The 16,593-nt window shown below is 41.0% G+C and overlaps 1 protein-coding gene across 2 annotated transcripts in view; it reads left to right on the top strand.

Annotated features, from left to right (window-relative positions):
• The window catches only part of YES1 (YES proto-oncogene 1, Src family tyrosine kinase), a 47,288-nt gene extending 39,522 nt beyond the window's left edge, over positions 1-7,766 (top strand). For both annotated transcript variants that reach the window (XM_079783674.1, XM_079783675.1), the window contains exons 10-12: positions 1,007-1,160; positions 2,494-2,625; positions 4,479-7,766. In XM_079783674.1, coding sequence (XP_079639800.1) covers positions 1,007-1,160; positions 2,494-2,625; positions 4,479-4,687 — 495 coding nt within the window. In that variant the 3' untranslated portion in view covers positions 4,688-7,766. The remainder of the gene's footprint in view (positions 1-1,006; positions 1,161-2,493; positions 2,626-4,478) is intronic.
• Positions 7,767-16,593: the final 8,827 nt, after the last annotated feature.

Genomic DNA, 16,593 nt, shown 5'->3' with positions numbered 1-16,593 from the left:
TATGCATTAAACATGTAAAATAATTTTAATAGAATGCTATTGTTTGTATAATGAAATCATGAAATATAAGAGCTGGAAGAGATATTAGAGATAATCCAGTCTTATCTCCTTGTTATAGATAATGTTGTATCTGAAGACCAGAGCTATTTAAAATTCAGGTAGTATTAGTATTAGAACTAAGTATGTAACTACCATAACACTTCTGTCCTGAATCATATGGCCTTTCAGAAACATAATGCATCCATAAATATATCTATATAGTATATATTTTTAATCCTCACCCAAGGATGTGTTTTTTGTTTGTTTGTTTGTTTTTAATGATTTTAGAGAAACGGGGAGAAGGAAACATCGTTGTGAGAGAGAAACATCTATCGGTTGCCTCCCATACACGCCCCAACCAGGGATTGAACACACAACCTGGGTATGTGCCCTGACCAGGAGTCGAACACACTACCTTTTGGTGTAAGGGATGATGCTCTAACCAAATGAGCCACTTGGCCAGAGCTATATGTATTTATATTTTAACAGATACATTTTCAGACTGTGAATGATGGCTGTTCCTAAGGAAATAGTATTTTTGGAAATCTCAAGTATCTGATGAAGTTTAGAGAAACTTTATACTAAGAAACTGTCTTGTGAAACATTAGCATATGCCACACCTCTGCGTTCAAGGCTCTTGGACATTCTACAGTAGAGGTTGGCAAACTGTTTTTGGAAAGGACCAGATAAATGTTTTAGGCTTTGTGGGCCACATACATCTCTGTTCTTTCTCCTTTCCTTCCTCCTTCTCTTTCCCCCCTTTCCTCCCCACCTCCCATTCTCCTTCCCTATCTTCCTCCTTCTCAATTATAGTATTTTTTGTTTTTTCCTGTTATCTGCAAGATTATGCCCTGTTATCTTCTTTCTAGATATATGACTTTTCAGTGATCTAACTTAATACTAACCAAAATTGTTTTATCCCTCCTTTCCTTTGTATCATGTGTCTTTTTATTTTTCTCTTTCCAAGATTGCTGATGGTATGGCATATATTGAAAGAATGAACTATATTCACCGAGATCTTCGGGCTGCTAATATTCTTGTAGGAGAAAATCTTGTGTGCAAAATAGCAGATTTTGGTTTAGCAAGGTTAATTGAAGACAATGAATATACAGCAAGACAAGGTAAAATTATCATTATTTTGTTTGTTAATCCTCACCTAAGGATTTTTTTTTCCATTAATTTATTTTAGAGAGAGTGGAAGGGGGAGGGAAGGGAGAAAGAGAGAGAGAGAGAGAGAAACATTGATGTGAGAAAGACACATTGATTGGTTGCCTCCCAACGATACCTGGCCAGGGCTGGGAATTGAACCTGTAACGCAGGTATGTGCCTTTGACAGGAATTGAGCCTGAGACCCTTCAGTGCGTGGGCTGAGGCTCTAACCACTTAGCTACTTGCCAGGGCAGTTGCCCCCTTTCTAATGAAACCTTTTGTGATTGTGCTAGTGAAAACTGATCTACTGTTTGAACATCTAAATAACTATTTTATAACACTATATACATATATATAGAAATAACCTGAAGTATGTAAAATACCTATTGTCGCCCTATCCTATATAATAATCCTATATAATAAAGATATAATATGCAAATTGACCATCATTCTAACACACAAGATAAGATGGCTGCCACAAGATGGCCAGCAGAGGAGGGCAGTTGTCAGCGATCAGGCAAGCAGGGGAGGGCAGTTAGGGGCAACCAGGCCTGCAGGGGAGGGCAGTTGGGAGCAATCAGGCCTGCAGAGGAGGGCAGTTGGGAGCAACCAGGCCTGCAGGGGAGGGCAGTTGGGGGCAATCGGGCCAGCAGGGGAGCAGTTAAGTGTCAATCAGGCTAGCAGGGGAGTGGTTAGGGGGTGATCAGGCAGGAAGGCAGGCAGGCAAGTGGTTGGGAGCCAACAGTCCTGGATTGTGAGAGGGATCCCAGATTGGAGAGGGTGCAGGCTGGGCTGAGTGACACACACACACCCTACACACACACACACACACACACACACACACCCCGCATGCACAAATTTTGTGCACCGGGCCTCTATATATATTGGGGTGATCAATCATGGGGCTCCCGCACTGTGAGAGGGCACAGGTCAGGCTGGGGGACCCCCTTCACCCAAGTGCACGAATTTCATGCACCGGGCCTCTAGTATGCATATAAGTTCTTTGGTTTATCTCTTCCCCCATCCTTCCCAACCCCCAGTCCCACCCCCGAAATTCATCAGTCTTTTGCATGCTTCAATGTCTCTGGATCTATTTTGTTCATCAGTTTATTTTGTTCATTAGATTCCACATTTTAAATATTTAAAAAAAGTTTCCCGTGTATCTTGCACTTTTGAAGAATTTAAAACTGATGACATATACAATAAAGATAGTGTTAGAAAGAAAGTTAGCCCTCCTTATGCCATTATTTACACAAATAGATTTTTAAAACAATTTACTTAAGCAAGATGTCAATACTGTTTTAGGTGCAAAATTTCCAATCAAATGGACAGCTCCTGAGGCTGCACTATATGGTCGATTTACAATAAAGTCTGATGTGTGGTCATTTGGAATTCTACAGACAGAACTGGTAACCAAGGGCAGAGTGCCATATCCAGGTAAGCTTGCATTTTATTAGCTCTTGTTTGTCCCATTAGTGGATTAATTGGAGATTATTAGAAGCAGAATGTAAAGGTGAAGGCCTTTTTTTCTTCTCTCATTGTCTCTCTATTTTTCTCTCCCTCTCTCTATTTTGGCATTGGATGGATAGCAACCTGTGAAAGTTACAATCCTTGAGATAGGGCAAACACATGATGTTTGCCCCCTTTGACTTCAGCTTTCTCTCTTAGGGTATTTTCCAAAAGGGCTATTTATCTCTACTGTTCTCTCAGATAATAAACATATCTTTAATATCCTGGCTCATCTTGCCCTCCCCAACCCCCCTCTCCCAGCCCCTTTCTTACAAGTTGTGATAACAGAGTGAGCTGTGGATGAAGGTAGGGGGGTTACAAAGGAATACAAGAAAGGAACTGTGTAATAACTTGAAGAAGGTTAAACAGGTGATGTTAAAGAAACTGTTACAGGAAAGTGACTTTGATATAAAGTTACATAGTAAGTGTACTTGGCAAAACCAGGACTAAAACGCTTTCTTCTGAATTTCTATCTGAAAGTTCTTTTAAACACTATCCTACTGCTCACTGTTCCTTATTGGTAATTAGTAACTGTTAATATCAGAACCTCAAAGTACCACCCTAAATTTTCTTTTTTTTAAATAATTTTTAAAATATATTTTATTGATTTTTTTACAGAGAGGAAGGGAGAGGGATAGAGAGTCAGAAACATCGATGAGAGAGAAACATCGATCAGCTGCCTCTTGCATACCTCCCCCTGGGGATGTGCCCGCAACCAAGGTACATGCCCTTGACTAGAATTGAACCTGGGACCTTTCAGTCCGAAGGCCGACGCTCTATCCACTGAACCAAACTGGTTAGGGCACCACCCTAAATTTTCATTAATCATTTGGGATAGGCTTTTGAAGGCTTTAGTATTGAAAGTAAGGTTTACTGTGGAATGAAAAAAAGTAATTTATTTATTTCTTAAAATAATAATTTCACTAAGTAAACTTACTATACTTTGAATCAATTTGTGGCTAAGGGATTTATTTTATTCCCGCCGCCCCCCCCCCCCCCCGCCCCCCAGTTTGATTGAGAAATGACTGACATACATCACTATATAAACTTAAGTCATATAGCATAATGGTTTGATCTACATATATATTATGAAATAATTACCACAATAGGTTCATTATATGTTAGTGGTGGTTGGCATCATTTTTTTAAAATACATTTTTATTGATTTCAGAGAGGAAGGGAGAGATAGAAACATTAATGATGAGAGAGAATCATCTATTGGCTGCCTCCTGCACACCCCCTACTGGGGATCAAGCCTAAAACCTGGGCATGTGTTCTTGACTAGAATGGAACCCAGGACCCTTCAGGCTGCAGGCCGACACTATCCACTGAGCAAAACCGGCCAGAGCTTTTTCTTTTCTAATTTATCTTTATTGTTGAAAGTATTAGAGATGTCCCTTTCTTTCTCCCATTGACCCTTTCTAGCCCTACCTTTACCACACTATTGTCTGTGTCCATGGATTATGCATATAAATCATCATTGGTTGTCTTTTTCTTTTTCTTTTTTAAAAAAATCTTTATTGTTGAAAGTATTACATAGGTCCTCCTTCCCCCTTCCCTCCCCCCCGCCATTAACCTCTTCCAGCCTGCTTCTGTCCTCCCCTCAACCCCCAGGCCCTCAGCATTCCATTGTCTGTGTCCACGGGTTATGCATATATGCATACAAGTTCATTGGTTGATCTCTTCCCACCCACCCTCCCCTGCCTTCCCTCTGAGGTTCAACAGTCTATTCATGCTTCTAAGGCATCATTGGTTTTTAATGTTTGAATCTTGTGTGTTAGGTATGGTAAACCGTGAAGTGCTGGAACAGGTGGAACGGGGATATAGGATGCCTTGCCCTCAGGGCTGTCCAGAATCTCTACATGATTTAATGAAACTTTGTTGGAAGAAGGAACCTGATGAAAGGCCAACTTTTGAATATATCCAGTCCTTCTTGGAGGACTACTTCACTGCTACCGAGCCACAGTACCAGCCAGGGGAAAATTTATAATCCAAGTAGCCTATTTTATATGCACAAACCTGCCAGAATGTAAAAAACTTACATAGACTTCCTCACCTACAGGAATCAAAAGAAGAAAATCATCTTCACTCCGCATGTTTTTAACGGTAAACTGGAATTCCAGATATAGTTGCACAAAACCACTTTTTTGTGTTCTAAATGTTAAACTCTAAAGTACCAGTGATGAATTTTTCAACTTATTTCAGGGTCCAAAGAAAGTATAGCTAAGATATTGATGACAATGTGAGTGATAGCATGGCAATGAAAAGCAACAAGGCTACTGTTCATAAGTTGCTTTCTTTCTTTTATTCCCCACATTCAGAATTTTTAAGAGAAATTTATCATTATAGATAAAACGTGGGAGATATGAACAGTAATGCCATAAGATCTAAAAATCAAGGAACTTAATGGGACCAAATGATTCCATTCCATTTTTTAAATTTGCTCGCATTCATTATTCTCAAACGTTTTTTTGTAAGTTGAAGTTAATATGCAGTTTTAATATATGCCTCCCTTGCATGGAAATGAGCAAGGTTTTTTAAAAGCAAAAAGGAATATAAGCAACATCTAAACCTTGGTTAAGTGTTAGACAACAGCAGTGGGATTTGAAAGTATAGTGCACCTGTTAAAATTCAAACTTGTGGAACTGGAAAGTAGAACTTTTTCACTTTAAATCATTTTCTGAAAAGCTCAGTTTGGAATCATGAATGTAACTACAAAGTAAGTTAATCTTTCATAAGTTTGCATTGATTTTTTAAAGGCAATATTTAATTGAAAATGTACTATCCAATCCAAGATATCCAATCTTTAGTATAGCATGAAAAAAAAAATCCCAGAATTTAAATAGGTATTATGAGATATTACTAAGCATGTACTTATGGTGTGATGGGTGCCACAAATGTAAAAATATCACTAGATCAGGGACTTGAATGCACTTTTGCCTTTGTTGCATATAGACTAACAGAAGAATTGTATTTAAAAGAAATATGCGAAAAGAAAAATGTGAAAGTTTTACAGATAGAGGGATGGAATGTTATGTTTAATGTTGATTTATGGAATGACAAAATGGCTTTGCTGGCACTCAAAGCTTCTCATCTATTTTTTGAGATATTAAGAGTTGTAAAATATGACTGTAAGACTAATCTAACCATAAACACTAAATGACTGTTATAGCCTCAAAATAACAAGTTAAGGCTTCCCACTAATTCCAATGATACAGCTTTTATGCAAAACATTTTTAAAACTCCAGTTTTCAAATTCGTGTTTGAATCTATATTCACTTTTAAAATATACTTAATGGTGATGAATTTTCACCCTTTTATAATTTAGTTGATTTAAAGTGGAAAACTTATTTAAAATAATAGTGGTGAGAAGGGGGGACAGTTTTTGCTCATTTAAAGTACAGAAGTGAAATATACAAAATAAGACTGATTTGTATAACTAACTCAGACATTCCAAAATATGAATTTGAATAGCAGCATTATTGGCCTAAGGATCTAGCAAAGGAACTGAATCTGACAAAGTAAAAGTCTGGTATTTATGTTTTAAAAATACTCTTTTATAGTCACACTCTAAATAAAACAATATAGTAGGTCCCCATATTTTAGGAATATAGTTTTTAACTACCATCACTTACCTGATCATTAAATTTAACATTCTGTGCCATGGTATCTATGTGGAAATTCAAACCATTTTAAAATGTGACAGATGACCTTCATGCAAGTTGGCAATAGTTCTGGTACTAAAAATTGTGGTGGTTTCTTATGTTTACGTAACCTGCTTAGCATTGAATCCCTCTTCCAAGAGGATCTTCCTGTGAAGACTGCCATCAAGTCACCTTTACTCTTAATGTCTGCAACCTGTGACATCAGATTTTTAAAGGGCTCATGTGAACTATGGTATAATTTTTCTAGCATTTAAAAAAGGGTAATAAAATTACATGTTTATGTACTAATTCTGTTCAGAAAAATAAGCCAGGAAAGGATGATGGTATTCATTTGGTTTTGACTAAATGGAGCTGTTCCTTATAATATCAGTTGTATAGTAAGGAAATAACACTAACTCACTGTGTATTCAGTTTAAATGGTTATGTATTTTTAACTTGCCAAGAAAAATAAACAGCTTTGTACATTTGAAGATTTTTCTCCCAACACCTTTTCACCTTCAATATCTTACTGTGGAACTTAACCCTTACCCCCCCCCCCCCCCCCCCGCGCCCCCAGAAAAAAGTTGGCAAAAACAATCTTATAGCACAAACACTTTTTAAAATAAATAATGGTAGCCTAAAACTTCATATTTTTATAAAGTATTATAATATTGTTTTGTGAATAATTGAAATAAAAATTCTCATTGAATGTACCCATTTATCTTTTTTTTTTGCCACTATTCATATTTTCTCACCAGATTTTTAAAATTGGTATTTAAAGCAAAGTATTTAGAAAAAAACATTTTCAGTTCTATCTCTTGAGCAGGGTTAAATCAGTTCTTTATTAAGTATATTCTATGTGGTTTATTTTCCATGTCAGGGGAATGACATTATTTTTACAAGTTTTTGGTGGTGTTTTTTTTTTTTAAGTAATATCAGCAACTACAGGTAATGTATTGAACAGAGAAACCTAAGTGATTTGAGTTAAGCTATTCACAGAGAATCTGTGTTGAAGAATATAAAATAGAATAACCACTTTTGATCTTAAGGAACTTAATTTTCTAGAAATGAAAAAATACATGAGCCTATTTCTGTGTATTTTAACTTCTATAAGTATAATGAAAATAAAATTATACTAAATTATGAATGGACAATCAAAACCATGTTATTTTCAATAAGGTATTAGTATTACCTTTTACTATATATATCTAAAATTATTGGCTTTGTTTTTCCCTGATGATTTCAGATGAGTAACATTTAGTCAAACATAATTTAGTAAATATATATTAAATATTTTTTACAATATAGTAATAGTGCCTCAATATTTCCCTATTTTGCTAGTTGTCTTAATTTTGCATGTAATATTTTTGACATTTCAGTTGAACATTTGTATGTTGTCAAGCCTCCTTTTTTATGCTTAAAAAGTCCTTTGCATTCCAAGATTAAATATTCATCTCATTAAATTTTATGCTTCTTTATATTTCTCTTTAATTCATTTGGAAGTTATTTGTGTATAAAATGTGACTTAAGGATCTAGTATGATTCCCTCCCCCATATAATTTTCCCAGCACCACTTATTGGTTAATTCATTCCCATCCATAGTTTTTGGTTCTTTACTTATGCATCTAGCTCCACACATATATTTTGTCCAATTAATTTGCCATTCTTCCAACAACATAACTTTTAATTACATATTAACTAATTGTATTAATATTAATTTTAATCAGTTGATAATGCATTTTAATAATTAAGCAAGTTGCCTTTGATAATTCCTTTTTTTAAAAAATCTTGGTATTCCTACAAATTCCTGATGAGTTCAGATTTTTCATATTTCCAAAAATTTCAAGTGAGATTTTGGTTAGGATTGCATCATGCTTATAAATTAATTTGGTAAGAATTAACATTTTTCAGATCAGTCTCCCCATCTAATTTATGCAAAACTTCATTTACATCTCTTAGTAAAAATCTCCAATACTTTTCTCTACGGAGTTGGAAGATGAGCCTCATCTCTTGTCTGATGATACTGTTATTGGTGAGGTGCTATCTGTCCCCACCTGTTGCTGGTGGAAATGGAGCTCTTGGGATGCGCAGGAATAAGAATGTCCTGAGGTCCCCAGGGGAGGATGAGTTATTGTAGAAAACGTCATTGCTGAGGTAACATTAAGGGAGTTCGCCTTCAAGGTCCCATCTCCCTCCATCTTGCCATGGAAAATGTCCCATTTTTATCTTCAGCAGAGCTAGAATCAAAGCCATTGCCCAGTGTTTCTGCACCATATTAAGGTCCAATCCAGTCCAGCATCTGGCTAGGTTAGCTGTGTTAACAGCTGCAGTCTGTTGCATGTGAGGTCCGCATGGCATGAGCCAAGCAACTGCTTCTAGGGCCACATGGTGGGCTAGCACAGGTCACAGAGCAAGTGAAAAGCAGGAGCACCAGCAGCAAGAGAGAGACTTTGGGGGATTTTACCCCTCCAAGATTTTGTGTGCTTGTGGTGGCTCCACCCCCTAGCCCAGTGGTCAGCAAGCTCATTAGTCAACAGAGCCAAATATCAACAGTACAACGATTGAAATTTCTTTTGAGAGCCAATTTTTTTAAACTTCTTCTAACGCCACTTCAAAATAGACTCGCCCAGGCCGTGGTATTTTGTGGAAGAGCCACATTCAAGGGGCCAAAGAGCCGCATGTGGCTCACGAGCCGCAGTTTGCCGACCACTGCCCTAGCCAGTTATCCTTGTTCCCAGGTTAGACTGATAGCAGGCACCTTTGCAACATCCCAACTTCACTGTGCATGCATCCATCTTCCTCTTGTTGGACCCCTTACTCCAGTGATTTGCAGGGAATGGACTGGTAGTTCCCTGGAGAGTATGAAGCTTACAACTTCCTGGTGAAGCTGCCCAGATGACCATGCTTATAATGCCTGGCCTTCTGTTTGCTGTCTTCCTATTATTAATATTAATAACTAGCTAGTTACAACAGTAACAATACTGCTCTAAAGATTCCATCCCAGTGCTGCTGGAGACCGAGTCCCCACTTGGTTACAAAAGAAACCAACATGCAGAGATGAGGAGGAGTGTGTACCCCCAATAAATAGCATTTATTTCCTTAAAATCAGCTCCTCCCCTATTACTGTTCCTCCAGTTTTTGCTTTTTTGTTGTTTAAATGGAATCAAGTTGAGTTTCTGTCACCACAACCAGAGTCCTCATTAATAATCAACGTGTCGATACTGAAAGGAATACTGATGAAAATAAACAGCACGTGCTTTTATCATTTTGCCCCTCCACATCCACACGCTGCTGAAGGGCAAACCTGTACTTGTCTGTGAGTTCCCCTTGCTGTCTGGATTCCTGTTGGCTTTAGCCAGTGAGGAGCCCTAGCAGAAAAACAGGAATCTGAACAAGAGATCAAGGTATTTCTCCCCCAGGTCCCCTCCCTGTGAAATTGGGCTGTGTCCTTTACCCAAAGGTTCCACTCAATATGGCTTCCTCTCTCACTTGGAGGACTGATAACAGCTCTCATCCCTTATCTGCCTTAGGAACATTTCTACTAACTAGTTACTGCATTAATTCTTGTGGCTTCCTCTCCTGCAGCCCTTTGTAAATAAATATCTTTGATTTATCTTAATTGGCTTGTGTCATTGTTTCCAGTTGGGACCCCGATAGATATTTGTCATACTACCTACCAATAGCTGTATCAGTAGAAAATAGGACTCTTAACATCATTACATCAAGGTGACAGTTTATACAGAACAGTAAAATTTTTGGTATAAAACATACAATATTGTATTAAATGTAAAATTACTATAAGAGCTTATTCACTGTGGAGAGAACAGCAAATTTTAATAGAACTCCCAATTTCAAAACTGGAATTTTAAAAGACTTTTTCAATTAAATTTCTATTTTTCAAGAATTGGTTAACCACATGTGGTAAAACTTCAAACAGAATGATTATTTGTGCCCAGTCGGTGTGGCTTGGTGGTTGAGCATCGACCTATGAACCAGGAGGTCACAGTTCAATTCCTGATCAGGGCACATGCCCCGGTTTCGGATCGGTGCCAGATCAATGGTTCTCTCTCATCATTGATGTTTCTGTATCTCCCTTTCTCTCTGAAATCAATATAATATATATAAAGAGTGATTATTTTTAACACCCCAATTCAAAAATTGAATGAATCACTCAATTCGTCAATTGGATTTTTTTTTTAAAGGATATGAATGAGGTGATGAGAGTGCTGAGTTAAATAAAAAAGGAAATGGAAGAAAAGGAAATATCCAGAAAATCAGTAAAACAATGGCAGCTAAGTTAAATAGACTGAAAATTCCCTAGTAGCAAGGAATGGCCCGGACCTTTAAAAAACATGTCTGATACTCAGCTGTAAGGTAGTTGCTCAGCTCTCTTACCATCAACCTTCACATCTGCTACACACAGGCTTGGGTCTGTGGTATTTAGGGCACTAAAGGGATTCGGGTAATGTCCAGAAGGGTTGACAAGATACAAAAAGAACATTGGCTTTCACACTTAACAGTTTAAATGCAATGAGGAAAAAAATACAGAAACTGACTTGGGTAAGTGGAAGAAAAAAAAAAGTCTACCTCGTACTTCCAGAGATGCTGGGAGGGACACCAGAATTCCCACTTAGAAGAGGGAGGAATTCAGTCCAGCTTCACTGACACCTTAAAGGTCAAATTAGCATGAGTAAGCTGAAGGACTTGGAGAATCCGGAGGTAAAAAACAACAACAACAACAACACTCTCCAATCTAAGTGGGTAATAGGGATCAGTGAAATAAAAAGCAAAACTTTGCAGTTGACCAAAAGGATTGACAGTGATCCTAATAGAAAACTGAATTATTTAAAGTGGTTTGTCCCTTTGTGGTCGGCAGTTAGACTTGAGCAAGGACTATGGGATAAGTACAGAAGGTCACCAGGGTGGAAAGTCCCAGGTGCCTGGCAAGGAACAATGGGAGGGTAGGTCCTCGCCCGCAGGGTGACCTTTCCTACCTAGAGATAACATTTAGGCCTCAGTTGTATTTCAGCTCCTAAAAGCAGTAAAACCAGACAAGTGACCCCATGGCTGACCTCAGAACCAGCTGCTCTGGCACTGACCAATCAGTGGAGAGCACAATCCTGAAAGGACATACCTGGAAAACTGCTGAATATTCTACTGAGATCTTCCCCTGGAATCTCCCCTAAAATCTCCACCCTTAAAACCATTAGGACTACCCAGCGCATTCTCCCTCCTGAGAGTATGCCCCAGCTTTTGCCTTTCCCTTTCCTTTTGTTAACATTAAAAAACCATTGAAACCTGTAAAGAATTTTTGTGAGTTTATTTAGCCAAACTGTTGACATGCTGAGAAGCAGAACCTCAACAAATTGAGATAATGCTCCGGAGAAATGGCAGGTTACATCTGTATTTATACACTATGGCCCGGTGCATGAAATTTATGCACATTAAAAGGGAATTAATTGGAGGAAATATTTTAATATTGCTATTTGCCCTTTCTCTATAGTAGAAGTGTCCGTCCGGCCCCAACCCCATTGGGTGACACCAAGACCCGGCCGGCCCTACCCAGGTCAAGCCCCGCCGGGTGGGGGACACAGCCTCATGTCCCAGCGGGGGGCACGGCCTCAGGTCCCCCAGCCCTGGCACTGGGGCAGGGGGTGCAGCCTCAGGTACCCCGGCCCTGGCCCGCGCCACGTAGCCTCACCCAGACCCGCCACACCTCGAGACCCATCAATGCAGCTCCTGGTGACTGGTCGTTTAGTCGTTACGGATGAAAATAAAGTCATGCACTTAAGTATGCCCATTCATTTTCAATGCCTGATTTGTCTACATTCTCTAAGTTGCAAAATAAATAAGATCTTCAGCCAGATAGCATCATAATGCCAAGTTCTTTATACAGTATAATGACACATACCATTCTCTCCACGCGGTATGCTCCATTTGAATGGATTAAATGTATGTGACCCATGAAAGGCACTGCTGCTTGCTCTTAATAGAGGAAGCATTAGCTCATTACCTAACGCCATGAAGTGGTTTAAATGGTATATACTGACTTGAAGAACAGAAGGTAAAATAACAAAACAAAAAAACAACGTTCAGTGCTGTGGATGGCAGAATCCTCTCCCTTTCCCTTTGTTTTTTTCCTGCTTTTCCCAGGAACCTGTTTGCGTTCTGCCTCAAAATCAACACAGAAGACAAAATCAGATGCTGTAATCTGCATTTTATAGTGCATTTGAGTACAAAGAGGTGTTTTTCAATCTTTACCTTTTTTTTTTTTTTTTTAATCCATGCAGCTCAAACTTGCTCCCAACGTTCCAGGAGCCAGGCCAACGTGGCTGTGCGGACACACCTTTGCTAGGTGCTGTCAAACTTGCTCCCAACGTTCCAGGAGCCAGGCCAACATGGCTGTGTGGACACACCTTTGCTAGGTGCTGTCAGACTTCTGGGCTGGGGCAGGGAACACGCCAGGTGTTGCTGGAAACGAATCAGCTCTCCTCTCTACATAGAAGGAGTCTTTTCATTATAAAATGCAAAGCAGCAGCTGTTTTCCATTACCCCCTTCCCCAGCCCTCCTCGCCGAGGGGTGTAAGAAGGGGCTGGGAGGATATTTACTCTTGGCTCTTTGATTTCTCTTATTTAACTGAGCCCAGGGACAGCTGCTTCTCTGAGCGCAACGCCAGCCAGCTCAGGGCTAGCCGCACCTGGAAGGAAAGCGGCAGAGCTGACCAGGGGCTTTGACCAAGCCCAAGAGCGCAGGTCATAGCAACCTCGGCAGGCGGGCTGCTCCTGAAGACTCTAGGCCCCGCACCCCAGCTCCCTGACCTTCCCCTTTCACCCACAGGCGCCAACAGTGTGGTGTGCCCCAAGGCTTGGTGTGCAGATGCCAGGGTTGCAGGTTCAAGACGCTCTGCCTCCTCCTGGCACTTTGAGCCGTAAGCGCTGGCAGGGACCTTTGGTCACTGCTGAGGTTTTCTGGACTCTCTAGGCCAGGGACAGCCAGGACCTTTGCCTCTGACCAACACCGTGCCTGCAGCCTGCCTGAGGTATCCCCAGCCCCAGGAAAGCATGGGGGCGTGGCCAGCCTGGGTGAGGGGCCATGGGGGGTTAGGAGGGTTGGCTAGCCACCCCACCCTCAATTGGGATGGGAGAAGCTGATCAGGGATGGGGCCGGGGGAGGGGCTGGGCAGGGCAGCCATCTTGTGATGGCATTACGGCGTGAGGATCAATTTGCATATTACCTCTTTATTATATAGGATTGCAATCAAAGGAAGGGGCATAGGTGGGTTACATGAAATCCATTGGTGATAGATTAGAGAGGCAGGAGAAAGCAAAGCAGGGAAACCCCTGGGATTGAATAAAAAGTAAAATGATGGACACATACTTAGGTGGGTGTAGGAACAATTAACATGATAATGAAGGAGTTTGTGGTATCTGTCCTGGCGCCCAGCACATTTGGTTGTGCCCCAGGGGGTCCAGAAAAAGGGAAGTTACAAGTTACCCAGACACTTTAAGGGTATGTTATCATAGGTGCAAAAAGACAGATGGGCTCAGTTAAGGTAAAGGTTGGCCTTGTCAGTGAAGATACTGGCCTAGGATGTAACTGCCCACCATAACTGCTGTTTTGTTTTGTTTTAGTTAAAGTTTCATTTCAGACCATCCTTTGTGGTTCCTTTATGTCTCTGAGTTTGCAAGACTGCCATGCAGGCCGCCCCTGAGCTTGTCAGGTCAGCATGTGGCCCCGTTCGTCCACACTTTCCCATTCCCCCACTCCCACTCCATGTGCCTTACCATTAGCTTCCTCACTCCCAAGCTCCACGAACCCTTCCTTTAGCTCTATAACTTGTTTCCTCAGCCCAGTTTCTTCTAGGAATTACTTCTCTTTCTGTAATTTACCAAATAAATGTTCTCTTATAGTTTGGGTCTTGGCTCTGAATTATTTCCTAGCCAGAGCCCAAGTATGGAGGTTTCTCAACCCACTGGTCTAGCACCTGCTACCGTTCCTACCGCCTACAACACCTTCAAGGTTATCACATTCCTACTCACTTATAATTGCACTGTTTTCAAGGAAAGCCTTGGTCTCCTAAAACATATTGTGGAATTAGCAAGCTAAATGCATGTTTTTATGTCTCCTATTCTAGTGCCCCTGAAAGGATCAAAAGATCTGGGTTGTTGGTTTGTCTGTTTAGTTTTATAATCCGTACCATTGCTGGGAAATTAGAAAGGGTGGCATCAGTCTAACAGAAATGCCTAGACAAAACCCAGTCTAAAGCAAATACAGAAGAGAATTCTTGGAAAGTTTTTAGTGCTATTTCAGAAAATTCAAACTCAATAAGTACAAAGAGGAGGAGGGAAGCCACATTTTTGTTTATTATTTACATACAATGAAATTCACCATCAAGTGAACAATTAGATGAGTTTTGATAGATACGTACAGTCATGGAACCACTACCAAAATCATGATATACAACTGACGAGAACAAATTCTGAGATGTCCTAAATTAAATTCCGGTGGGCGAGAGGTTGGAAGAGACAAGGGAAGTTAATCAGTGAGTAGCCACGGGCTAAAACCAACAAAAGATTGCCCACATTCCTGAATGTACATTGAAACTTTGAATTAATTTGTGGGCAGCTATTTCAGCAATAATCTAGCAAGAACTGCTGACCGTCAGATGCCACTGCATTCTTACGCATAAACTTTCCAGACTTGCCCACAACCACTCTAGTCTTCCTTACAGACGGTTGACATATCCCAGAATTTCCCCTAATTCACCTTCTCCCGCCCCCACCCTTACCTATAGCCAATGTAAATTCTTTCTAAACAACTTACATCTCTCCCCTCCTCGCCTCCAAAATTCATTGTATGAAAGAGCCAGGATGGTGGACATGCTTGTCTTCATGTAACCCTGCTGCTGTTTTAGACTGGTCCTTTCTCTGGCTGCCACGTGGCTTAATGAACCCTTTCCTTCAGGACAACTTTTGGTCTCGAAGGTTTTGGTGTAACAGAACTTTCTCATCATTCCAAAAAGTTCCCCCATGCCTCTTTACAGTCAGTCCCCTCCATTCATTCCTAAGCCTGGAAAACCCTGAGTGTCTTCTCACTATAATTTTACATTTCTAGAATTTCCTATAAATGGAATCTTATGTCCGGTGCCTTTTAAAAGCACAGTGCTTTTTATTTATTTTTTATTAAATTGGCTAGAGGCCCAGTGCATGGATTTGTGCGCATTGAAAGGAAATTAATTAGAAGGTGGCTGGCGGGGTGGGACTGGGCAAGACAGGCGGGACACGCCCTGGAGCCAATCTCCCACAGTCCCTCCCTGGCCGGTGGCACCTGGGGCAGCGCCTCAGCTCGAAGGGCATCTGTGGAGTGAGATGGGGAGCAGGTGGGGTCCCTTGGCCTGGCCTGTGGGAATCAGGCCTAAACCGGCTCTCCGACATCCCTTAAGGGGTCCCAGAGTGCAAGAGGGCACTCTGCAAAGTTGCTGTCATTCGGCAGCTCCTGTGTTAAGCATCTGCCCCCTGGTGGTCAGTGAGCGTCATACCTACCATCAGGTCAGCCAGTCGGCTGGTTGCTTAGCCTTTTATATATATAGATTGGGGTGACATTGGTCAGCATGAACATATAGGTTTCAGGTGTGTGTTTCTATGTCACAAGGTCTGTATATTGCTCCATGTGCCCACCACCCAAAGTCAAATCTTCTCCTGTCACCTTATATTAGGACCCCTCTCTCTCCCCACTCCTTTCTCTCTGGCAACCACCACACTGCTGTTTGTGTTCATGAGTTTCAGTTTTATATCCTACACTAGAGGCCCGGTTCACAAATTTGTGCACAGGTGGGGTCCCGTCCGGCTGGGGGAAGGGGCCGTAGGTGGTTGGTGGGCTGGCTCCACCCCTGATCGGGGTCGGGGGGGGGGGCTGATGGGGGAAGGACCGCAGGCAGTTGGCCAGCTGGCCCCGCCCCCAATCGGGGTGGGGGGATGATGGGGGCAGGGCTAGCGGGGGGGTGAGGGGCTGTGGGCAATTGGCCGGCCAGCCCCGCCCCCTGGTCGAACTCTCAGTCAAGGGGACAATTTGCATATTAGCCTTTTATTATATAGGATATGAATGATATCATATGGTTCTTAGCTTTCTCTGACTGACTTGACTGACTTCACTTAGCAGAATGTTCTCAAAGTCCATCCATGTTGTTGCAAATGGCACTAATTCATCCTTTCTTATGGTTGAGCAGTATTCCATTGTGTATATTGCTATGAG

This window comes from Cnephaeus nilssonii (genome assembly GCF_951640355.1).
Source record: "Cnephaeus nilssonii genome assembly, chromosome: 11".
In the NCBI taxonomy this organism is placed as follows: Eukaryota; Metazoa; Chordata; class Mammalia; order Chiroptera; family Vespertilionidae; genus Cnephaeus; species Cnephaeus nilssonii.
This window is presented reverse-complemented; position numbering and strand designations above follow the sequence as displayed.